Consider the following 26,093-nt stretch of genomic DNA (forward strand, 5'->3'; position numbering starts at 1 on the left):
GACTTTGCTAAAAATGAATGTCCAAATGCATTTCACCAACCATTCTCCATTTTTACAGTACAACATTTACAATTCCAACGTTCATTTTTGGCCGCTAACACCTCCCACATTTCTCAACCAAATGCTGGTTCAGTCCTCCAGCCGCCTGTCATCGTTCAACTTATTTGTCTGCATTTTTACTTTCCAGCGTAGTTTTTAGTCTGCTAAAAATGAATGTACAAATGAAATGGCTGGTGAGGTTTTCCTCTGCTGTAACGTTCTTGCTGGTTCCATCCTCAGTGTTCGTGTGACGCTTCAACATAGTCACGCATTTCACCAATCATTCTACAGCGTTGTATTTCAACATTTACAATCCCCTTCAAAAGATTCCAACATTAAAATGTTCAGCTCCTTCAGGACATGTAGGCTAGTCTGGGCTGGGCCTGGGCTGCCGACTAAAGGATTGTCACCACTGAACTCTAAACTGGAATGGCCCCGATCGCTTGCTGCGCATTGGAGGCCTGAAGCCACCGGAAGTATAGAAGTCGCCATGTTGTTTCACCCAAAACAAGAAAGCCGAACAACTAAGAGGAGTTGGAGATGCTGTCTTATGCTGCTATTAATTGCACAAATCGTGATACTCGTGAAAATCGCAAGAAGGGACGTATAAATAATAAAAATAGTTTAAAAAATAGATACTTTAAATCTGTAAGCATCTTTTCATCTAAGTAGTTGTAAATGAGCCCTTATTCTCCTTTAGATTTCCACACTGCAATGTTTAACTTCTAAAGCAATGGGTAGTAAATATGCGGAGAAACAGGTGGATTCCTGCAGCCAGATCACAACTCTGTTGTAGTCATTTCACCGAGGAGAACTTCGACAGGACCGGCCAGACTGTTAGATTACGACAAAATGCAATGCCAACAATATTTGACTTCTAAAGGTATGCGTTGCATTTCAGGTGCGGATTTAGAGAGGGGTGTGGGGGCTGTACACACCCCTCACACACCCAGTGACATCAAATTATACTCAAATCCTCGGAATTTACAGCTGCTTCAAATTGGAAAATATTTCAGGAAATTGAGCTAAGATGGGTGTTTCTCCTAGTACGGGTAATTTTATAAATAGAATGTTTTGGCTTAAATGATATATTCCAAGGATAAAAATAACAACAAACTCTTGAAATTAAGGACATAAAATTGGCCTCAGATATCACCTGATTGCAGGAAATGAGGTCTAATTTAAAAAAAAAAATTCTGGGGGAGGGCCTCCAGACCGCCCGCTCCATTTCCACACCCCCCCTTTTCAAAAAAGCTAGATCTGCCCCTGCATTTAACTTTGATACTACGTAGATCCTCATCATAACAAATACCTTGTGAACACTGAACTTGACTTGTTATGCATTGTAATTTCACACCATAGATCAGGGGTGTCAAACTCGTGCCCTGGAGGGCCGAGACACTGCAGGTGTTCTTTCCAGCCAGTCACTAAAGCAGGTGATTTTGATGATCAACACCTTCAGTTTGAGGGAAGGAGCTCATCAATTAAATCACCTGCTGAAGAAACTGGTTGGAGAGAAAACCTGCAGCGTCTCGGCCGTTCAGGGCACGACTTTGACACATGTGGTGTAGAGGTAGGAAAAAACAAACTGGAGAGAAATTTTGATATTTGGGTCTAGTAAATTTACTCTGTTTCAATGGATGTTTGTTAATTCGTGTTAATTTTCATACCGAACCATAATAAATGTAGTGAATGAAGATACATGTATGTGTATGCGTGTGTGCTTTTCTGTGGCCAGAGGTCACATAAGTCCCCCCCTTTTCATAGCCGTCTCAGGCAACATAAAGTTGGCGTTTTTCTCTGAAAAATTTCCAATTTTATTCACGAAATCTCAGATTATTTTAATAGTCCATCGTAACAGGCAGTGCCTGGGGCAACTATGACAACTATGTGACCTCTGGCCTTGGTCAAAGGTAACATTACCACTTTTATTCTCGTACATTTACCACTTTTATTTTCATAAGTGTGCAAATGTTATTTTCATAAATTTACGAGAAAAAAAGCTGCAATATTTCCTTTGACCGTGTTTTCGTAGCTGTCCCGGGCGATGCCTGTTACGACGGACTATTAAAATAATCTGAGAAATAATCTGGAAATTTTTCAGAAAAAAAAGAGTATTAAAAAAATCATTTTTAAAGATTTCGAGAATAAAGTCGTACATTTAGGAGAATAAAAGCGTTAGCTTTATGGAACAAGCGTTGCCTGGGACAGCTATGAAAACGGGGTCAAAGGTAATATTGAAACATTTTTTCTTTTTTTCAACATTTTTGACTTTTTGTCTTGTAATTTTATGACTTTTATTTTTAGAAATTCACAACTTTTTTCCTGGCAAATATCAAATTATTTGTGATATTCTGTGGTAACAGGCGTTGCCTGGGGCAGCCATGAAGGGGGGATTTACGTGACCTTTGGCCTTGGGCATGCGGAGGGGGTGGGGTGAGATGAATAAAATACTAATATTTTTTTTATCAAATAATGGCCTATATTTCCAAAACTGATGATATCCTTCTATATCAAATTTGGTGTAGTTATTTTTTTTCAATTCTTATGTATTTGTTTGTTTTAATTTGTTATTATTGTGCCTGAATGTTTCCCACGGCTCGGTGGTTGGGGGCCCCCGCCTTGCAGCATGCTTGGGATCTGATGTGCTCTTTTACGCTGTTTTCTCCTACTGGCTTCTTTGTCTCATGAAGATGAACGTGTGCGTCAGCCAATGGAAGCGTTGACTGGCATGGATGCCTTCTGTGATGTCTGCATGTCAATGTGTGCTTTTTCCATGGTATCTTAACCCGCGTGTCCAAAGCGGCTGTCTCACAGCCTGATGGTTGCTGGTTCCATCCCCAGTCGGTGACTCGGTTTCTGGGATATTTGCACATTTTAGTTCAGCTTCAGCATCTCAGGGTTCACACGCAATTTCAACTGAAACGGCGTCGTTGTCTCTACCTTTTACGGTGGAGCTCTTCTTTTTACACTTGAAAAATGGCACGCACGGGCTGCATCTGTGGCGCAGATCCCACCCCTATTCCAGACAAAGCGCTTTGTTGTTTTTCTCCCAGTGAAGAGTGGTTGGCCTCCTTTTTGTTGATATACTGTACGCTTTTACAACCAAAGACAAGTAAACATTCCCCTGATTTCCAACACAAAAAGCTCCCCGGCATCTTTTGTTCCCCCTTGGAAAAAGCAGAATGCAGGGGGGTGGTTGGCCGAGTGTAACCTGAAGCCACCTTCTATCCTCCTCCTTTCCAGCAAACATGAGAGAAAGTTCAAAACACGCGTCCCTTGACAGCCTCTTCTACTACGTTGGCTCAAGGCAGCATTTTCCCTTCAAGGGCCAAAAGCTGTTCCGTGTACTGGCTTACATGCACGGCAGGATGTGGGTGAAGAAAAACACAGATGGATGTATAAGAAAGAAGTGACGTCATAGAAAATGAAAGATGGAGCTGCAGGCTGAACACCAATTCAAGTCCAAATGGTGACGGGGATGCTTCCAAGGCCTGCAGCCGGGATGCTTACAGGCTTCAATGAGGCCGTGGGACTCGCAGGATGTGGCTGTGTGGGCCTGTCTGGACACATCCCCCCCACACTAGAGTGGCCTGAGGACAAATCCCACTGCCCTCCGACCAGCTGTCCTCATGCGTTCACAGAAGAAAAAGGCCTGAAGACGCTTGTTTTTTTTGTTTGTTTTTTAGTGAAAGCCAATCAGAGTGACTAAGATGTTGCAGCAAGTCTTCCTCTTGTCTGCTCACACAGACGACGGTGTAGAAATGAGGGGGGATGAAGCAACAATGGAGGTAAAAGTACGAGGGAGGACTCAACAACTTCTGGGATACGAGGTGGAGAAAGTGAGTCTCTTTGTCAGGCTAGCGAATACATTCATTCATTCATTACGCGTGCATGCATTCATATTTGTATTCTATTTTTATACTAGATATTTTACATTTATTTTTACCAATGTAATGTTCATGTTATTTGTTTAATTATGAGACACAATCAAAACTAAATAATGTTTACATTTTTGCAAAATTAGGTTGGGGAAAAGTTGTAATCTTACGGGAATAAAGTCAAACTATTGTACGAATAAAGTGAAAATATTATAGGAATAAAGTCGCAATATTATGAAAAGGAAAATTATGAAGCTTATTTAAGACGCAAGTTGAAACATTTGGAAAATGAACCAAAAAAAAAAAACAGCAGCAGAAATGGAAAAAACACTGTAAAACACTGAATCAATTCCATATATTTAAAGTAAAAAAGTTTTATTCTCATGGGGAAAAAGTGGCAATTTTCCGAGAATAAACTTAAAATAATATCATTTTAGTGGCATAGAGTTGAAATAATGAAAGAAATTACTTTCGTTTTTTTAAGTCGTAATATTATGAGACACGGTCAAAACAAAAAAAGGTTTGAATTTTTGGAACATTAGGTTGGGGAAAAAAGCTATTTTGGGAATAAAGTCAAAATATTACAAAAAAGGTCGGTTGAAGTCAATTTGAAATATTTGGAAAATTACAAAAAACAACAGCAAATATGAGAAAAAAAGACTGAGGTTGGTATGAATGTGCTTTTTTCACCTTCATGACAAAGCTGAGATGCATCTTTTTTCTGGAATTATATATAACACTGTTTAGCACTGCTCAGGTTGGGGGGAAAACCGTTAATATTATGGGAGTAAAGTCAAAATATTAGTAATACAGTTTTTTAAATTATATATAATATATATATATATACACTTGTTTTATTTTTTTATTCTATATTTTGTCTGTTTTTGACGTGCTGTTGTGGAAATAAACACATCACTGTGTTCTGTTTTGTTGCTTAGTAATAATAATAAGAAGAAGAATCATTTGAATTTATACGGCACTTTTCGAGGCACCCAAGGCCCTTAAAAAGCACGTCTGCTTCACTTTTTTGCCCTTTGCCGCCGTAGGAGGAATTCCATAGATAAGATAAGAAAGCACTTAAACTGAAGTAAAATTAGCAGAGAGACGAAGGGTGTGAAACAGTAGCAACGTAAACTCAAACAGGGTTTCCAGGGGGGAGGAAAGTTTTCTGTTTCTGTTTGTTTTGTGGCAACTGGTGTTTGGTTTGATGGAGAGATGAGGCGGTCACGCAGTGAAGAGCACAAATACAAGAAAAGGAGGTAGCGTCGGAGGGCACGGCGCTACAAACGACGGTGCACTGCAAGGAAATACACTAAGAAGACAAAAAGGAAGGCGCTGGGGCGGCACCAAAGAGGGCAGGTAAACGAGGGAGTACACCTGCAGATGGACGGCTCGTAGTCTGAGGCGTGGTCGCGCGTGTGTAGGTCTCATGGAGAACAACAATCCGGGGTCTTCCTGCCGCGGCCGCTGAGCTTATCAATAACACTAATAGTTGAGAGGCTCGTCTCCGTGCTCCACAACGCACCGGAAATCTGAGGAGGAATAATGAAAGAAGAATCAGCAAGCAAAGACACACTAATCCCTTCGTTAATTGCCCCCACAACCCAACCTTGATCTTCATCATTAGAGCTAAGAAAACCTTCTCAGTATGGTTTAGAGCAGGGGTCGGGAACCTTTTTGGCTAAGAGAGCCAAGAAAGCCACATATTTTAAAATGTATTTCCGTGAGAGCCATATACAACTAACAACAACTGACAATACAACTAAATGTGTGCCTTATTAAGTATGACCAATAATTTTAGAGTATAATAATTCTCTGACTTTATTCTGTTTAATAACGTTGTTATATTGAAGCTAACCAATAATAAATACTGTAAAATACTTCTTACCATTAATGTGACTTCTGTGCTTGCGGTAGAAAATGGATGAATGGATTAAAGTGCATAAAGAAGTTTTATATTTTGAATGTTATTTTTAATACTGATTTCTGTAAAAGAAAATTACAATGAAAAAATGTTATTGCGTTAAAGCCAGAGGGCCAGATGCAGCCACCAGAAGAGCCACATCTGGCTCCCGAGCCATAGGTTCCCTACCCCTGGTTTAGAGCATTAGTGATATTTGCTTGGCTTGGATTATAAAGACATACTGTAAAGTCAAAACAGTTGAATTGTCATGTTTGACAGCACACTCAAGTATTAGAATTGCTAAATGGCTTTAAAATGACCTTTTTCATGGCAAAAAATGAGCTAAACGGACACACTGAAGTCATAGCCTGGGATAGTCACGTGACGGTCACGTGACTACCTCTCCAATTTCTTTCTGATAGTCGCTTAGAGGCTGGCGAGTCAAGTGGAACGCTGCATAGGGTCCATTTGAGGACATTTAAAGTGGCTTCTCATGTGTGCTAAGTGGGTCCTTTATGGCGCTTCATTGCTCCCAGACACGACCGTGGTAAGTGAACTTCCGCAAAGTAGGACTCCTTCTCTCTAAATGGAATGGAATATTTTCATAGTCAGTGCATAGAAAACCAGTTTACAACCTTCTAAATACACTTGTTAACATTATCAGAGACCTCTAGACATAAAATAACACCCCTATAGTACACATAATAAGAGAAATAAGACACAGAAGACATAGAAAACCTGTCTACCACCTTCTAAATTTGCTTTTTAGCATTATTAGAGCCCTCTACACATGAAATAACACCCCTATAGTACACATAATAAGAGAAAATAAGACACAGAAGACACAGAAAACCTGTCTACCACCTTCTAAATATGCTTTTTAACATGATTAGAGCCCTGTAGACATGAAATAACACCCCTATAGTCACCTTTACATTTCTATTACCCAAAATAGTAAGACATAATAAGAGAAAATAAGACATCGAAAACCTGTCTACCACCTTCTAAATACACTTTTTTAACATGATCGGAGCCCTCTAGACATGAAATAACACCCCTACAGTCACCTTTACACTCCTATTACATAATCAGTGAAAATAACACATAAACAAGATTTGCGTGTGTGTGTGTTGCTTTAAATGTGTTCCCTGTTAGGAGAGCTGAGTGGGGGGCAGGCTGTTGTGAGGTCATTGAAGCCTGCAATAAAAGCCTGTTGTTCTGGTGCTTGTGCGTCTCACCCAAAATAACAGTAACATTCCTGTTTGGTGGAGTTTTTCTAACATTGTTAAAAATAAGCGTCACATGACTGTGTGTGTCTTGGGTGTGACCATTCTTCTGAAGAGTGTGATGCCACAAGTTCATGTCTTTCAAATGATGATGGCCAATAGACTTGTTTGCCATCCATGTGACATAACTACAGTATGTAGGATGCCAGGTGGTCGTACAAAGGAAATCAATGGTAAATGTAAGTACTCTTTGATTCAACGTTATCAGCCTAAAAACTCCCTCTTGGGAAGAAACCTCGGACAGAGCCCAGGCTCTGTGGGGCGGCCGTCTGTCTCGACCGGTTGGGTTGAGTATAAAAATGAGTACAGAAAGAGTAGGTTCTAACTAGTTCTAACTAAGAGATGACTTTTGAGTTGACTTTTAGGTGTTTGCCCCCCGGATTGAGTCGGGGAGATGGTTCCATAACAGAGGAGCCTGATAACTAAATGCTCTACCTCCCATTCAACTTCCAGGAGGGGCAAGTCATCGTAATGTTCTGCCGGGTTGATAGGGTTCTAGGATCTCTTTAAGATATACTGGTGCCAGACCCTGTGGTGCTTCATATGCAAGAAGGACAATCTTAAACTCACGTCTACATTTGACAGGTAACCAGTGCAGTGAGGTTAACGCAGGTGAGACATGATCTCTTCTTCTGGTTCCGATTAAGACAGCATTTTGGACTAACTGAAGGGTCTTTTAAGATTTCTCAGGGCATCAGAGTTCCAATAATCCAACCTGGAGGTCACAAAAGCATCTGGTAGTGGCAGGAACGTTCTGATTTTCTTTTGGTAAATGGAAGGAAGCTGTTTTTCCTCATTTGTCATATTTGGGAACTAAAGGAAAGGTCCCGATGGAAGATGACACCAAGGTTTCTGACTGTACTGTGGGGGGTGGGTGCAAGACCATCTAGGGCGGCAATATCGTTTGCAATCTTGTCTCTGAGGTGCTGGGAACCAAGGACTATGATTTCAGTCTTACCTGAGTTTAAGAGGTCATCCAGCTCTTTATGTCATTGAGACATAAATAGCAGTGGAAGTTAATGGAGTGTTTTCTAATGATATTGGCTAAGGCTGAACAATACGGGTCCTAGCACAGAACCCTGTGGGATGCCATGGCTGACCTTCACATGTCTGCATTCTTTGTTATTAATGGATACAAACTGCAGGCGATCAAGTCATCTTAATGCCTTCATTGAGCCATTTTGATGCCTGAAAATGATTCATTTGGGCAAACAATACATCAAATGTGCTTTAAAAAAGGACTAATAATAGGCCATATTAACCACACTTGTGTGTACCATTTCAGGCGGCAGCAAGGAGGAAGCACTGGTAGATGACAACCGTCGGCTTGTCCAGATGGAGTTCAGGTGGGCCAGGAGGTCCACTGTGGCCACAGGATGCAAAGGTAATAATGATAATAATAAGAATAATAATAATAAGAATACTCCAGTGGAACCTGGCTTTTCCTCATTGATCCGTTCTAAAAGGTCTGATGCAAACGTAAACATCCAAAAAGCTAACCCTTTGTTCCCATAAGAAATCATTCACATCCAATGACTCCATCCTACACACCCAAATGTATGAACACAGGTCCAATCATCATGACACTTTCTCTTATGCGTCTCCCTTAAACCGGTCCCCCTGCAACGTGTGTTGGAACATTTACATTCCAGACACCACCTTTGTACGTCTTTCTCGGATTCACTCGTGTTTCTCAGCTTCTTGGGCAAAGTTCTGCCGCTTGAAATGGTTTACTCTAGGAAAGCCTGACACACGCAAACACGCAGTGCGCTTGAACGCCTCATCAGCGTAGGGCGCACAGGAGGAAGAAAGGAGTTGTTCATTGTTGGGTGTGCGTTCTGTGAACAAATAAACCACACTCCAAACTCCTATTGTTAGGAGAAACAAACTAAATACAATCAAGTTTTCATTTTTGGAAAATTTGGTTGGGGAAAAAGTTATAATAACGTCCAAATACTATGGCAATAAAGTCGGAATATTACAAAGAGGGACATTTATAAAGATTATTGAAGAAAAAAGATGAAATATTTGGAAACAACAGCAGCAGGGATGGAAAAACAGCTGTGATTGTACAAGAATAAAGTCAAAATATTAAGAGACAAAAAGTCGGATTCTAAAGAGAAAAAAGTCACAGTTTTCCGAGAATACATTTTCAGAAAATTATGAGAAAAAAACAAGTCATTTTAGCGGCACAGAGTTGAAATATGAAACAAAAAGTGTGATATTTTTTAAAAATTCATAATATTATGAGACACCGTCAGAGCAAAATAAAGTTGACATTTTTGGGAAATTAGGTTGGGGAAAAACTTATTAAAGGACTAAAGTGAAAACATTATGGGAATAAGGTCGGAATATTACAAAAAGGGAAATTTATGAAGATTATTTTGGAAAATTACAAAAAACAACAGCAAAAATGTGAGGAGAGTGAAGTTGATGTGAATAATCTGCTTTTTCACCTGAATGACAAAGCTGAGATGTATAAATATTTATCACTTCTTAGCATATCTCCTATAATAATATCAAAGTAGCACAGTTGCATCCTTACATTTTTCACTAGTGATGGAAATTTCGGCTCCTTTTAGAGAGCCGGTACTTCTGGCTCGGCTCGCTAAAAAGAACCGGCTCTTTGGGCTCTCAAGTGGCTCCTGTCTCAAATGAATGTTTTACCAAATGATGTGTATTGTGTAAAATGAAAAAAAAATCAAATGTTTATTATTGAAATGAATTTATTTAAACCTCAATGAGCAGCTACAAAAATATATGATCATTTTATATTATAAATAAAATACAAAGACAGACCCATCTCAATAGACAAAGTAAGTCAAAATAGGTCAAATCTCTTTATGTAAATTTCTCACAAACAAATTGGCTCTACGAGCACCACAGCGTGTGTTTAACCCCGCCCCTCCCCCGCTCGGTGTGAACACGCGTCTTGACCAATGACCACAGAAAACGGCTAGGAAAAAGCTACTCGGCTCCCAGTTGGCTCCCAACGACACGACCCGGCTCCTGTGGTTCATTTCAAAGAGCCGCTTCTAGAGCCGATTCGTTCACGACCGACACATCACGATTTTTCACAATGTGGCCTTCCCTGGAAAAACACGGGGACACCCCTGCTGTACAGCATATCCTCTGAAGGAACACTGCCGTACAAGCTGCACACTGGCTACTCTAAAGTATCATTTTTATACTTTGGTGCCTTGAGATGGTGTACTGGCATGAAAGATGGATTTACCGCCTTTTATAGCTCAGCCTTTTCACATCTAATGATGAAACATTGAAAGTCATCAGCAGGTTAGCTGATGGAAAACAACACGACGCTCTTCATCTCTGCAAGATCATCCGCTCATGAATACTTCATCTTAGCTTTCAGATCAAATCTGCCCACCTCCATCCTGCCGGCTCATGTGCTCGCTGCTGATATTTCCACTGGGTAATTAGTAGGCGTGTCACCAGGCACCCGGCTCACGAGACAAGATGGTGCACGAGGTTGGGACCCCACGGGAACGAGGCGAGACGAGACTTTAACATTAACTGGAAAAAAAAAGTGCAATGAGAAAATATGACTGGACAAACAAACTTTCTTATTTAGGGATTATAGTGGCTGTTGTGAGATGATTGAACGCTGCAATTATAGCCATCAGGTCTGGTGCCAACATTACTGACACCTAGTGACCAGTTTACAATACTACAATTCACAGCATCTTTCAATGCGTCTTCTGAATGCCTTATAATTGGATTTGACTTCATTACCCAAAGGTGCGGAGGTTGTATTTTTGCCGGCGTTGATCTGCCTTGTTTGTTTGTGTTCACAGTAACTCTTAAAGCTCTGAATGGATTTGGATGAAATGTTCAGGAGTTGTCGGAAATGGGCTATGGAAGAACTGATTACATTTTGGGGGTGATCCAAAATTCAAATTTTCCCAAAATGCACCCTTTTCCCTTCAACTAATTATTGTCAGCTGCTACTACTGACACATTTCTCATTTCACACTTTTCCGTGAAACTGTTATTACCCATGACTACTTCCACATTTCTCAACCGTTAGCATGCTAATGTTAGCACATAAGCATTGCGAGCATGCTAACATGAGCATAGTACAATTTTTAGCCATTTTCATAGTTAGACATATATAAACACACAGCATTATTATGCTTTGTGTTAGCAGGCTAACGTTAACATGTTAGCATTGCTATCATGCTAACAGCATAGCAGCATTTCTAGCTGTTTTCAAAGGTAGAGGCATATATAAACACTTAGCACTGTCATGCTAGGTGTTAGCATGTTAGCATGTACGGGGCTTGGTGGAGGTCTGCACTCTCCGAGTGCTTTTCTAGTTTTTGTTTTTGTTTGTGCTGTTTGTCTGTTTATGTTCAAAATAACTTTTTGCATGAAATTTTCAGGAAGTGTGGGAAATAGGATATGGAAGAGCTGATTACATTTTGGGGGTGATCCGGATCACCGTCTGCATTCAGGAATTTTTTAAAGCATTCTTTAACATTGCGAGATAGGACACGTTGGAGAGACTACGTCTCCCAACTGGCCTGGGACTGCCTTGGGATCCTCTGGGAGGAGCTGGACAAAGTGGCGGGGGAAAATCTGGGCCTCCCTGCTTAGGCTGCTGCCCCCGTGACCCGATCCCCGATAAGCGGTAGAAGATGGAAGGATAGATGGAAGTTTCTAACAGGCTCTACAAAATATCACATACTGATCCAAATAAATGTAGAATTATTATTTTGGTGTGAATCATAATATGGGGGCAACTATGGCGCTCGGCGGAGGTCTGCGCTGCGCTCTCCTATAGTGCTTCTCTAGTTTTCACATTTTTATGCATGAAAATGCTTCATTGAGGCAAAAATATGTAAAATGTGCTTAAATATGCATATTTTTTTACTAATAATAGGCTGGATCACTGCACAGGCGTGCCTGAGGCTGGCCATAATAAAAGGCCACTCCAAAATGTTGACTAATGTTGACTTTTTTGACTAATAATAGGCTGGCATCAAGCACAAAATGTGATTGAAGCACTATTGTGCTTGATTCCAAAAATATGCTCAAATGACAGTCAAAGTGCACATTTTGGAGTGGCCTTTTATTGTGGCCAGCCTCAGGCACGCCTGTGCAGTGATCTTGCTGTCCGTTGAGACAAATAGGAGTCTTGTGCGTACGTGGAAAATGTTTGACATCTTTGAGTTCAGCTGCTGAAAAACGGGAGCAAAAGTAAAAGCAGTACATTTTTGTATTTGTGTTTTTGTATTTATGTATTATTATGAAATAAAGTGATGCTGAAGGTCGTGATGGACAGATGAGTCTGATAAAGCGGGAGGGAAGTGGTGCGAAAGGAGGCGGGACCAGGATGCATGTCATCCCGCCCATCACACATCAGCCTGTCACTTTTTCGGCGCCTGCGGTCCGTCTCATGCGCTTTCCCTCCCGCTGGCCTCAGTGACTCTTTTTAGCTGCCTCTTGTTTCCTCTTTCATCTTCCAAGCTTGGAGTAGGAAGATTTCATGCTTGGGACTGGACCATGACCACCGCGCTTCCTCCTGCGTCCTTCCTCCCATCCTGTCCTGTGGGGATTAGCGGCGGGAGCGTGCGTTTGCGTGTATGAGCGTGCATCCGCCGCCATGCCTGGATGAGGACGGTCATGAGAGGGGGTCGCCGGCGGCGGGGGTGCGGGTGTCAGCACCTGTTGAGAAAACTGCTGCGCCAATGTGGATGCTGCTTTGTCCCAAGCAGAGGTACGCTACTTGCTTGTTATTGTGATCAACATCATTTCTTTCAGGCAGCTTGACATTCTCCTCACTGGATGTCTCCAGCCACAATCCTACACGCACTCTTACATTACCAGGGCTCTGACCGCAAACTACATTAGAATGTTGGAATGGAGCAAACGCAATGGAGCTTTCCTTTGGAGCCAAAGCCACTAAACTCCACGCCATTACTGCCCTGACCCTTAAATCCTGCAATGTTCCACTTGCTCACTGAGTGATTACGCCGCTGATGGATGCTGCAGACACACGAGCCATCAAAGTCATTGTAAGAATGCACATTTTGCACGTCAAAGAGGTTTCTAAGCAGAGATTAAAAATGCAAGAAGAAGAAATGGGAGGGAGACAAAAAGAAGCATTGAAGTGAAATAGGCTGTTGATGAAAAGTTGAAGATCACATCCTTTAAAAGGCCAAATGTTGGTAAAAAGTGGATTGAATGTGATTTAGTGTCAGGTGTTCACACTGTCATCATCTCTTGATGGCAAAGGAAAGAAAGCTTTCTCTCTTTGATTGTTGAGCTGCATAAGCAAGGCCTCTCTCTCGCAGCGCACCACTGATGCTGAGTTTGGACGCAGTAAGACAGTCATTTCTAACTTCTGGAAAACATGCTGAGGCTCATGGAACAAAAAAGTCAAGCGGTAGACCCCAAAAAAATGTCAGCGGAGGTCAAGACACGGGACCATGCTCAGCCCAAATGAAGGTTGTTACCGGTGCCGAGTGTTTCAAGGTTTGGGATTAGCAGGAGAGCACCAAACATGGGACATTGAAAGGTGGATGAAAGTTTTATTCTCCCTTGACGGTCCTGATGGCTTCCAACGTTACTGGCATGACAAGGAGATCCCACCTGAGATGTTTTCCACCATTGTGATGCTTCAGGGGAACAATGGAGCTTCAGGTTGCGCAGGGGTGTCAAACGGCAGCCGGCTATGTGGAGATGTCGCAGGGGTAACACGGGTGACCTTTCCATCTCAATAATAAGAACACTACACTGGTTTTATCACTTCAGTCATGCCCTTCAAAATAATGTCAGTACAGTAATGCCTCACCACTTTGCCCTTCAAATTTGGAAGCTTCACTCTTTCACAGGTTTTGTAAAATACAGTCAAACCTGTCTATAGGCCACCTGCCTATAGCGGCCACATTTGCCGTTTCCCGTTAGTGGCCGCTATAGGCAGGTGGCCGTTATAGACAGGTTGGCGGCCATTTTGAATTTGTGCGCGCACATATTAACATGTCTGATTAGAAGCTTGTTGTGTTTGCAGATACATAATTACACTGTTACATGTTGACCAGTAGAGGGCACTGTGGGACTGCGGATAAAAGTTGTAAAGAACTACTAGGTTAATAAACTGCTGTTAATAAAGCGATTAAAGTGCATCGGCGACGTGAGTCTCTCCTTCCCCACAACAAGCGGCATTACAGTATTGACCAGTGCACATTGTCTCACACCAGGAAATAAACGGTGTCACTGTCTACAACAAGCTCCAAAGAAGACGGCTTTTTTTTATGTGGAACAACTGACAGTTTGTGTGGATCTTGTGAATGATTGTGACTGAGCTACAACTCAGTAATTAAAGTCTACACACAACGGCTTCATTGATTGAAAAACGAAACTTTTTCGTGCATGAAGCTTCTACTTCAGTTGGTAATTTGGCTGCTATATGCGGTCAGATATTGACCAAGGGAGACAAAATGGGTGGCCGCTGGCCGCGTTGGACAGGTGACTGCTATACACAGGGTCTATAACATGTAAATTTGCTGGGGGGGATTTTTCAGTGGCTGCTATAGGCAGGTGGTCGTTATAGACAGGTGGCCGCTAAGACAGGTGTGACTGTATATTCATGAATAAATCATGCTGTTTTGTGGTTGAATAAGGCCTATTAGTTAAAAAATAAGCATATTTAAGCATATTTTATATATGTTGTGCTTAAACGAAGCATTTTCAAGCATAAAAATGTCTAAATTAAGTCAAATCCAAATACTAGGCATCCAGAAGACACATTGAAAGAGGTTGTGTTGCTGTGTAGTATTGTACACTGGTCAATAGGTGTCAGTAATGATACTGTCATGTTGGCTGAGACACACAAGCACCAGACCTGATGGCTTTTATTGCAGCTTTCAATCATCTCACAACAGGCACAATAATCCCCTTATGTAACCCACGCCAAGCTAAAGCTCCAATCGAAACCACTTATTGTCTCTTATTATGTCTACTATATTGGGTAATAGGAGTGTAAGGGTGACAATAGGAGTGTTATTTCACGTCTAGAGAGCTCTAATAATCTTAAAATGTGTATTTAGAAGGTTATTAATGTCTTATTTTCTCTTACTATGTCTACTATATTGGGTAATAGGAGTGTAAAGGTGACTATAGTGGTGTTATTTCATGTCTAGAGGGCTCTAATAATGTTAAAATGTGTATTTAGAAGGCCATTAATGCCTTATTTTCTCTTATTAGGTCTTCTATATTGGGTAATAGGAGTGTAAAGGTGACTATAGGGGTGTTATTTCATGTCTAGAGGGCTCTAATAATGTTCAAAAGTGTATTTAGAAGGTGGTAAACATGTTTTCTATGCTGTAACTACCAAAATAATGTATTTATAAACAAGGAATCCAAACTGACTGATCAGCAATGAAGCACCATAAAGGAGGGATTACTGAGTCGTGTCAATACGGTACTTTCTCAGTCAAGTATTGGTCTGCAAACGCTGAACAGGAAGACTGCAGTGTGATTGAGTTGGAGTGAGAATTGCATCTGTTGGCCTAAAAAAGAAAATATGGAAGAATGTGTAGTTCACGCGCTGTGTGACATTCAGTACGTACTCACAGCTCTCCTGGTGCGACGACTGAGTGAGGCGTTTATAGCAGCATCTCCCCATGGTGACCATTTAAGGGGGCGAAAGCAGCTCGTGGACTCCAGAGATTTAGATCTGGTAAATAAACCGCACACCCTGATAAGTTTCTAACATTTCTCTGCATGCATAAACGGTGCTAATTCTTCCCCAGCGCAGTCACGTGTACCGTAAAGGCTGCATTTATAGCTGGGGCGCTGGCTTACCTAAACCTGGACAGACCTTCCTGAAATGTGAAACCTCACACGTTTGAATACACTGGAACTTCAGTTTTTGTCATGAATTTGATCCAAAACGTCACAACAAAAAAACAAAATGTACCAAAGCAGCATCGGAAATCATGTCAACCCAATTCATCCCTTATATGAACACTTACAGAATGATAGTTTTACACGCAGACGGATCGACAGTATGCATAGTATAACTGCCTGTTTTACTATGTTATACTCTTGAATCTTGAATGGATATGTCTCCCTTCAAGCCTTCCCTCTGCAACCTGTGCTGCAACTCTCCTGCACCTCTCGCACGGGAGCTTTAGTTGCATGGTGGTAATACTGGTGCTTGCCTGTACTTGCGGCATGCAAGGTTGCAATCAAGGTCGCCTGGGTGCTCTGCTGACGCTCCACAACGTCCGGATGGAAGTCCAGCTGTTGCTCTGTGGGAAAATGACCCCTTACATAAGCGCCTAAAAAAAAAAGAAAAAAAAAGCACAGGCTTGCATCACCGTGACACTGACACACCGTTTAGCGTCATTGTTGATGCTTTAGACGGCAAAGATGGCCAACCGGTGCGTGTAAAAGCGGGTAAAAAACATGCATGTTAGGTTCATTGGAGACTCTAAATGGTCCATAGGAATGAATGTGAGTGTTTGTCTGTATGTGCCCTGCCATTGGCCAGCCAGCAGTCCAGGGTGTACCGCGCCTCTCACCTAAAGTCAGCTGGGATAGGCTCCAGCATACCCCCGCGACCCTCGTGAGGATAAGCGGCATAGAAGATGGATGGATGATTGATTAATATTTGAAATAATGAATATAAATAAATTACGAATACGTATTTTATTTTACATTTAAGTTTTTAAAAATAAATATTCATATAATCTAATATATGTATTATAAATTCATTAAAATAATGTTAATAAAAATAATACATTAATATAAAAAATTAATGAATTTGAGGTTGTTTTTAATCTTTATGAATTAAAAACATTTGAATATAGTAATGTTAAAGTCCTAAAAAATAACAAATATTCATGATTCATTAATATTAACATGAATGTTTTTTACATGTTATGATCTTTTTTATAAACCTTCATATCACGTCATATATATTCTCAATGAATCAAAAGAATGAGTGTTAATAAAACAACATGAACGTAGTAGAAGGACTAATAAATGTGCTGATTAGCGGGAGGAGTAGCAGTGATGCAGCTGCACGTACGTCCCGTGTGGCGCATGACAAATATGCCACATCAAGTATACAAAGTGCACCTGAGGTTGTGGGACTTTGCTGATGACAGCATTTCTATTGTATTTGTAGTAATGATGCAGCGAGTAAAGTTTCGGGGGGGGGGGGGGGCGTGCTCAGCACAGGAAATTGAACATTTTTGTGAACTTGAGCTTTGGCTTCCCTGCAGCAGAGTCCTACTCCGTGGCCACCGTCGATGGCACCGTTAATCCCGAGCCAGGCCCGGCGCCCCACCGGTCCCTGGGCGGCTCCGGCCCCGGCTCGGGCGGACCACGCCGCCCCATCAGCGCCCTGAAGAAGTGGCTCACCGCTCCGGTCCGCAAGCTAAGCTCTGACGGCAGAGGAGGAGCGGGGCGGATGGAGAAGCGGACGCCGCCGCTCCTGTCCCACAGCGGAGCGCGGGATTTGGACCTGCGAGATGATAACAACTACAGCATCCTTCCCTCCACGGATATGGTGACTTTTTATCTCAGCCTTTTTCATTCACATACAACATTTGCTTACCATGTTTGTCTCTTCCTGTGCAGGTGAGGAAAGATGGCCTGCAGAGGACACAAGCTTCTTCTCCTCCACGGACTTCTTGTCGGGGCGACCTACCCGCGGACCTCCTGCGAGACGGAGACACAGCAAGTCTGGTAAAGGAAACACACACGCACATACAGCATTTCAGCAACCATTTCACATCATCCTAAATCTATACTGCTGTACAAGCTGTACACTGACTACTCGAAAATAACAAGATATTGCTGGAATGTGATGGCTTCTGTGAGATGCTGAGTGTCAGGGCCACACTCCAAACAAACTCAGTTAGACGGTTTGTACTCTGTCAATACAGTCCTGATCATCCACTCAGCTTTTTCACAAAAAATGTTGTACTTTTTTTTTAAAAAGGGTATTTTTTAGCAAACGTGGCTATATTTTCATGAAAAAAACAGTACCTTTCGTTTTAGAACATTTCTATAGTTTCAAGAAAAAAAGCAGTATACTTTAATATATGTTTACATTTTCCCCCAAAAATGCATATTTTTAAGAAAAAAAATGTTTCAAGGAAAGAAGTATTTTTTAGGAAAAATGTCTATATTTTCCAGAAAAAGATGCATATTTTCAAGATAAAAAAGTATTATATTTTTTCCAAAAAATGTCTATTTTCAAGAAAAAGGACATTTATTTTCAAGAAAACGTTATGTATGTTTTAGGAAAAATGTTTGCATTTTCAAGAAAAAGGATGCATATTTTTAAGTTAAAAAGCAGTATACTTTTGTATAGGTTTTTATTACCCCCCACACACACACACACCCACACACACACACACTCCCCCAAAAATGCATATTTTCAAGAAAAAAAATGTTTCAAGAAAAAAAGTATTTTTTAGGAATAATGTCTATATTTTCCAGAAAAACTGATATTTATTTTGAAGAAAAAAGTAATGTCTTTTTAGGGAAAATGTCTATATTTTCAAGAAAAAGCATGCATATTTTCAAGAAAAAAAGTAGTCTGTTTTTTCCAGAAAATGTCTATTTTCAATAAAAAAAGGACGTTTATTTTCAGGAAAAAGTTATGTATGTTTTAGGACACGTCTGCCTTTTCAAGAAAAAGGACGCATATTTTCAAGAAAAAAAGTAGTATATTTTTTCCAGAAAATGTGTATATGTTCCAGAAAAAGGGGTGTTTATTTTCAAGAAAACGTTATGTATGTTTTAGTAAACATGTCTGCATTTTCAAGGAAAAAAGTAGCATATTTTTTCCAGAAAATGTCTATTTTCAATAAAAAAGGAAGTTTATTTTCAGGAAAAAGTTAAGTATTTTTTAGGACACATGTCTGCCTTTTCAAGAAAAAAGATGTATATTTTCAAGAAAAAAAAGTAGTATATTTTTTACAGAAAATGTCTATATTTTCCAGAAAAAAGGACGTTTATTTTCAAGAAAATGTTATGTCTGTTTTAGGAAACATGTCTGCATTTTCAAGAAAAAGGATGCATATTTTTAAGTTAAAAAGCAGTATACTTTTGTATAGGTTTTTATTACCCCCCCCCACACACACACCCACACACACACACTCCCCCAAAAATGCATATTTTCAAGAAAAAAAATGTTTCAAGAAAAAAAGTATTTTTTAGGAATAATGTCTATATTTTCCAGAAAAACTGATATTTATTTTGAAGAAAAAAGTAATGTCTTTTTAGGGAAAATGTCTATATTTTCAAGAAAAAGCATGCATATTTTCAAGAAAAAAAGTAGTCTGTTTTTTCCAGAAAATGTCTATTTTCAATAAAAAAGGAAGTTTATTTTCAGGAAAAAGTTAAGTATTTTTTAGGACACATGTCTGCCTTTTCAAGAAAAAAGATGTATATTTTCAAGAAAAAAAAGTAGTATATTTTTTACAGAAAATGTCTATATTTTCCAGAAAAAAGGACGTTTATTTTCAAGAAAATGTTATGTCTGTTTTAGGAAACATGTCTGCATTTTCAAGAAAAAGGATGCATATTTTTAAGTTAAAAAGCAGTATACTTTTGTATAAGTTTTTATCCCCCCAAATGCATATTTTCAAGAAAAAAAAATGTTTCAAGAAAAAACTATTTTTTTAGGAAAAATGTCTATATTTTCCAGGAAAAAGATGCATATTTTCAAGAAAAAAATTAGTCTATTTTTTTCCAGAAAATGTCTATATTTTCCAGAAAAATGGACGTTTATTTTCAAGAAAACGTTATGTATGTTTTAGGCATGCATATATATTTTCAAGAAAAAGAGTAGTGTATTTTTTCAGAAGAATGAAATGTGTGCAGGAGGAAGGCAGCAAAGTGCACATGTGACCTCCAGTACTTGCGGCCTTAACAGAGGGATTATGCAGCAGCGTTCAGAGATTGAGGGAACAGACTGCAGTATGTCAAGAGGATTAGAGTCAAATTCACATGAGATTAGACTGCTTTTGGGTATGTGGGGGGGTGTTTGTGATGTAACGTATGCCGCCCCCCCACCACAAACCTCTAATGTTACACAAGGTGACAAATCACAGCCGTCCATCAGACCTCATGCTACTTTCCCACATGCCTGAACTCTCCCTCAAACGGCCCTGAAAAAGCGCTGCATGCTCTTAGGGTCGGCGAGAGTGGCCCCGCCCACGCGTGCGCAGCATCTCCGGACAAGCGCCGCACATGTCACCGCCGGTCAGACTCTCGCATGTGATGCTCCAATGTAACGTCTCGATTTCAGAGCCGCAAATCGCTGCAAGCTGAGGACTGCCGCGCTGTGACCGAGGATGCCGGAAGCCGGTGGTGTGGCGCGGAGGACGGCGAGGAGGAGAGAAACATTGCCTTAGAGAAGAGCTTGTGAGTGGCGACGCACGCATTTTGGGAAGTAGCCATGTTTTTATATGCTTTTTAATGAGCTCCAGCCCGTGTGATGGAGAGGGACAGAGAAGCAAGCTGTCCATGACAAAGAAAAGAAGCAAACATCCAGGGCCCTCATCTATAACAATGTGCGTGGAATTCAGACTAAAAGTCTGCATACGCCAGAAACACAAAATGTGCGTATGGACAAAAATATATGCCAGTATTAGCGTGCTAGCATAACATAACACCTGACATGATAGCACCAAGTGTTTATATAGGTTTCTACTCATGAAAACAGCCAAAATGCTACTATGCTGATATTAGCAATGCTAACATTAGCATGCTAAACCTAGCATGATAGCGCTAAGTGTCCTGCCAATGAAAATGGCGAAAATGCTACTATGCTAATGTCAGCATGCTAGCAATATTCTGTAAGTCTGCAAAAAAGGCTACTATGCTAACGTTAGCAAGCAACATCTAGCATTGTAGCGCTAAGTGTCTTCATATTTTAATACTCATAAAAATGGCAAAAATGCTACAACGCTAATGTTAGCATATTAACAATGATAACATGCTAATGTTAGCATGCTACCACCTAGCATGATAGTACAAAGTGTTCTGTAAGTCTGTACTTATAAAAACGGCGGAAAAGGCTACTATGCTAGCGTTAGCATGGTAACATTAGCATGCAACTCTTAGCATAATAACACTAAGTCTTTATATTTTAATACGGCATAAAATGGCAAACTTCATGTTAGCATGCTACCACATGGCATGATAGCACAACGTGTTTCTGTAAGCCAAAAAAAAGGCTGCAATGTTAACAATCCAAATATAACACCATCAACTATTCACAATGTTCACATTTGGAAGTGAACTATGTGTGCGCACGCGTGTGCACGCATGAAACTTTCCCTACAAAGCGTAAGCTTCAGCACGCTACACTTCTCCACGCTCTTCCACTTCCTCCTTCCTGTCATGTGTGATTCTTCCATCCACATGAGCCCTGCCCAGCTCTTATGGGCAGGGCAGGGCAAATGCACTTCTGCATTGAAATGCGTTAGTGGAGAGATGCGTCATCACATCTTTTTGTGCAAAAAAACCCGTAAAAGGCGTATAAGTACGTTGTTGGGATGAGGCCTTTGGCCTCATAAAAACGTGTAAATACGCCTTTGGTATTCAACTGGAGCTGGAACTAGATTTCAGTCTTTGTCTGGGTGGGTGGGGGCGGGGCCGCTAGCATACACACGGCGTGCAGAAGAGTGTCACCTAGTAGAAATTCAATGAGAAGATTGCAACATATTGTCTTTTTTTGTTTTCATTGTACTTTTCTTCAACTGTCGTGACGGCGCTGCTAATAAGACACGAAGAAAGCAAGTCATTAGCTTAGCATGTTTGTCTCTTAGATACGTGCTGATGGAGCTAATAGAGACTGAACGCTTGTATGTGGAAGACCTTGGACTCATCGTACAGGTACGGCATGTCTGGCTTTGTAGCCCCCACTACATGAAGTGTGCATCTTCTGGGGCGTGCGTGTGTGTGTGTGTGTGTGTGTGCGTGTGCGTGTGTGTGTGCGTGTGCGTGTGCGTGCGTGTGCGTGTGTGTGTGTGTGTGCGCGTGTGTGTGTGTGTGTGTGTGCGCGTGTGTGTGTGTGTGTGTGTGTGTGTAGGGTTACATGGCAACCATGGCTCATCAGGGCGTTCCAGAAGACCTTCAAGGCAAAGACAGGATTGTGTTTGGAAACGTCCACCAGATATTCGACTGGCATAAGAGGTGACTGAAAAGACACTTTTGTGACATCAAGGACACTTTTTCCGCCACGTTGTTGTCACCTATGAGACTTTTTCCCGCGTGGTGTTCCTCAGCTACTTCCTGGGCGAGCTGGAGAAATGCGTGTCTGATCCCGACGCCCTGGCCCGCCTCTTCATTAAACACGTGAGCCTCTGCTTTCTGCTTTTGTTGGGAGTTTGTCTGATTGGCTGCCACTCCCATGCGGTCCACAAAACCCGTGCACCCGTCCAGCCCTTAAACACAACACCCCCTCGACCAACCGACCGGCGGTTCAGGAGGTGGAGCACGTTGTCCAGAAACCTTCACCCAGTCACCGTTGTGACACTTTACCCTCCTCGCCCACACCGGTGTATGAATGTCCGCATGTTTGGTGGTGGTCAGAGAGGCCCTCAGACTACCCGATGGCAGCTGTAGCTCCAGATGTAGTTTACCACCACCAGTGTGGGACTGAATAATGGGCTTGTGAAGCGCTTTGGGTGCACCACCACCATCCAGACATCCATCCCCCTTCCCAGCCTACCCTCCTCAAACCATCCATGACCCAAGCATCCATCCAACCCACCACCCTCAACCACCAATGCAACCACCCACCCCCCAGAAATGCATCCAACAGAGCACCATTCATCTTATGTCGGGTTACATAAGATTGTTGTGCTATGTGATGGACTCCGGTGCTGGAATAAATCCAACCATCCAACCCCCCAAACACCCTCCAGCTAGCTGTCCATCCATCACAGCAATCATCCATCAGCAATCATCCGTGCTGCGTTCCGTTCAAGCCAAGCCTGCGTGTGCGTGTGCTTGCAGGAGCGGCGGCTGCACATGTACGTGGTGTACTGTCAGAACAAACCCAAATCAGAGCACGTTGTCTCTGAGCACATGGAGACCTTCTTTGAGGTATGGCCGCGGTGAATGCTCGATGAATGGTGTTCCTGAACGTCACATCCTCGCCACGTTCACGTGTCGCCCGGCAGGATCTCAGGCAGCAGTTGGGTCACAGGCTGCAGCTCAACGACCTGCTGATCAAACCCGTCCAGCGGATCATGAAGTACCAGCTTCTACTGAAGGTCCACGCCGCTTCTGCGTCATCGCTAGCACGTCTGACATCCATTCAAAGTTCTTTGTCATCCGCAGGACTTCCTCAAGTATTACAGCAAAGCGGGACGGGATGTGGGGGAGCTCCAGGTATTCCGTTGGAAGCGTTGGTTGGCGCACCGGGCGTCTTTTGACGTTGGTTTTTGTCCTGCAGAGGGCAGTGGAGGTGATGTGCTTTGTGCCCAAACGCTGCAACGACATGATGAACGTGGGCAGGCTGCAAGGCTTCGAGGTGAGATGCTCCACTTCCACTTCCACCGATGTTTCACGACGGCTGTGTGACGGACGTGCGTTTGTGTCAGGGGAAAATCACGGCACAGGGGAAGCTGCTCCAGCAGGACACCTTCTCCGTCAGCGAGCAGGAAGGCGGCTTCCTGTCCAGACCCAAGGAGAGGAGGGTCTTCCTGTTTGAGCAGCTGGTCATCTTCAGCGAGCCGCTTGATAAGAAAAAAGGCTTCTCTTTACCGGGATACACTTTTAAAAACAGCATCAAGGTAAGTGGTGATAATAATCTACCCAAGGGCCACATGGTGAAAAAGATGCTAATAATAATAATAATATGGATACCTGACATGCTTAATAATAATAATAATAATAATAATATGGATACCTGACATGCTAATAATAATAATAATAATAATAATATGGATACCTGACATGCTAATAATAATAATAATAATAATAATATGGATACCTGACATGCTAATAATAATAATAATAATAATAATATGGATACCTGACATGCTAATAATAATAATAATAATAATAATATGGATACCTGACATGCTAATAATAATAATAATAATAATAATAATAATAATAATAATATGGATACCTGACATGCTAATAATAATAACAATAATAATAATAATAATAATAATAATAATAATAATATGGACACCTGACATGCTAATAATAATAATAATAATAATAATAATAATAATAATAATAATAATAATAATATGGATACCTGACATGCTAATAATAATAATAATAATAATAATAATAATAATAATAATATGGATACCTGACATGCTAATAATAATAATAATAATAATAATAATAATAATATGGATACCTGACATGCTAATAATAATAATAATAATAATAATAATAATATGGATACCTGACATGCTAATAATAATAATAATAATAATAATAATAATAATAATAATAATATGGATACCTGACATGCTAATAATAATAATAATAATAATAATAATAATAATAATAATAATAATAATAATAATAATATGGATACCTGACATGCTAATAATAATAATAATAATAATAATAATAATAATAATAATAATAATATGGATACCTGACATGCTAATAATAATAATAATAATAATAATAATAATATGGATACCTGACATGCTAATAATAATAATAATAATAATAATAATAATAATAATAATATGGATACCTGAATGCTAATAATAATAATAATAATATGGATACCTGACAGGCTAATAATAATGATATGTACAGTATACCTGATACCTGTGTAAGTTACCTTCTCTTACCATCCACTCAACCCTGGTCCTCTTGTACAATACTCACATCTTTGTGATGAAAAGCTTCATGTCCGCAACCACAGTCCTGCATCCTCTGCACTTGTTTCCTCTCGTCTTCTGCGCTCCCCTGGGGTACCTACGCTCCAAACCACGCCGACAAGTTTGCTTTGCTCCCCTCCTGCGGAATCAATGTTCACATGCGCAGTCACATGGGATAGTCCTTTCAGGACTTTTTGGAGCTATGGGAGGGCGGACTGCCGCCGCTGCGTCTGCCGTTTTTAAGCCGCTTATCCTCATTAGGGTCGTGGGGGTATGCTGGAGCCTATCCCAGCTGACCTCAACCTAACCGGAGTGCCTGGAGAAAAGCGGGGAGAACATGCTCCAGCGTACCCGCCACTCTAGTGAGGATAAGCGGCATCAGGGGTCGGCAACCTTTACCATCAAAAGAGCCCTTTTGCATCCTCTCCCAGTAAAAAAAAAAGAAAATAGTCGGACGCCGCAAAACATTACACAGTTTATAAACTTGTAAAAATGTTCATGTTGTCCAAATGTTCCAGTATCTGCCTCTCCTGGGGTCACTGCCCCAGCAAATAGCGAGCGCGTAGCTACAGCGCGCTTCTCGTTGTAAAACACATTGCTCGTGTTTACGCTGTCTATCCTGGTAATGACATTTGTCGTACTATGCGTGAGTGGCATATTTCACACGCACATTTCCCCTACTTCGGTGTTAAAAACCCATCATGCGAGGCGGACGGAGCCACGGGTTGCCGACCCCTGGCATCGAAAGTGGATGGATGGACCCTGATGAATCCCGTAGCGTTAAAAATAGCTCCCGTAAGCGATCAAATGCTCCAATGAGGCAAGATTATCCGTATTGTGCGGCGGTGAGCAAATGAAGCGCTCCTTTTTTTCTCCTGCCTGCGACGCTAACGGCCTGTCGCAGCTTCCGCTGAGCCCACTTGGGAACAAACATTCACTTTCCGAGGAAGACATTCCGTGAGCTCGGTGTGCCAAATTCTCCCTGATGTGGGGAAAAAAAAACACCCAGCTCACAAATAAACTCACCAGCCACCTGAAAAGTGCAAAAGGTTTGCCAGAGATCTCCGTGGAGGCACACCGGCTGCTCGGAGCGTGCGCCCGAATACAGTGCACCTTGCTGGGC

The 26,093-nt window shown here is 41.3% G+C and overlaps 1 protein-coding gene across 8 annotated transcripts in view; it reads left to right on the forward strand.

Moving 5' to 3' along the window:
• arhgef25b (Rho guanine nucleotide exchange factor (GEF) 25b) overlaps positions 1-26,093 on the forward strand; it is a 42,506-nt gene that overhangs the window by 9,978 nt on the left and 6,435 nt on the right. For 5 of the 8 annotated variants that reach the window (XR_008572184.1, XR_008572185.1, XM_054783796.1 and 2 more), the window contains 12 exons: positions 8,395-8,493; positions 17,366-17,652; positions 17,724-17,831; positions 20,407-20,522; positions 21,932-21,998; positions 22,195-22,298; positions 22,391-22,460; positions 23,124-23,213; positions 23,291-23,383; positions 23,451-23,501; positions 23,566-23,643; positions 23,714-23,905. Coding sequence is in view for 6 of the 8 variants with exons in the window: in XM_054783796.1 (XP_054639771.1) it covers positions 8,395-8,493; positions 17,366-17,652; positions 17,724-17,831; positions 20,407-20,522; positions 21,932-21,998; positions 22,195-22,298; positions 22,391-22,460; positions 23,124-23,213; positions 23,291-23,383; positions 23,451-23,501; positions 23,566-23,643; positions 23,714-23,905 (1,355 nt within the window). In the remaining 2 variants the exon portion in view is untranslated. Of the gene's footprint in view, positions 1-8,394; positions 8,494-12,277; positions 12,850-17,365; positions 17,653-17,723; positions 17,832-20,406; positions 20,523-21,931; positions 21,999-22,194; positions 22,299-22,390; positions 22,461-23,123; positions 23,214-23,290; positions 23,384-23,450; positions 23,502-23,565; positions 23,644-23,713; positions 23,906-26,093 lie in introns of those variants that run through there. The other 3 variants (XM_054783793.1, XM_054783794.1, XM_054783795.1) reach the window with 3 other exon arrangements.

The sequence above is a fragment of the Dunckerocampus dactyliophorus genome, chromosome 8 (genome assembly GCF_027744805.1).
Source record: "Dunckerocampus dactyliophorus isolate RoL2022-P2 chromosome 8, RoL_Ddac_1.1, whole genome shotgun sequence".
NCBI lineage: Eukaryota > Metazoa > Chordata > Actinopteri > Syngnathiformes > Syngnathidae > Dunckerocampus > Dunckerocampus dactyliophorus.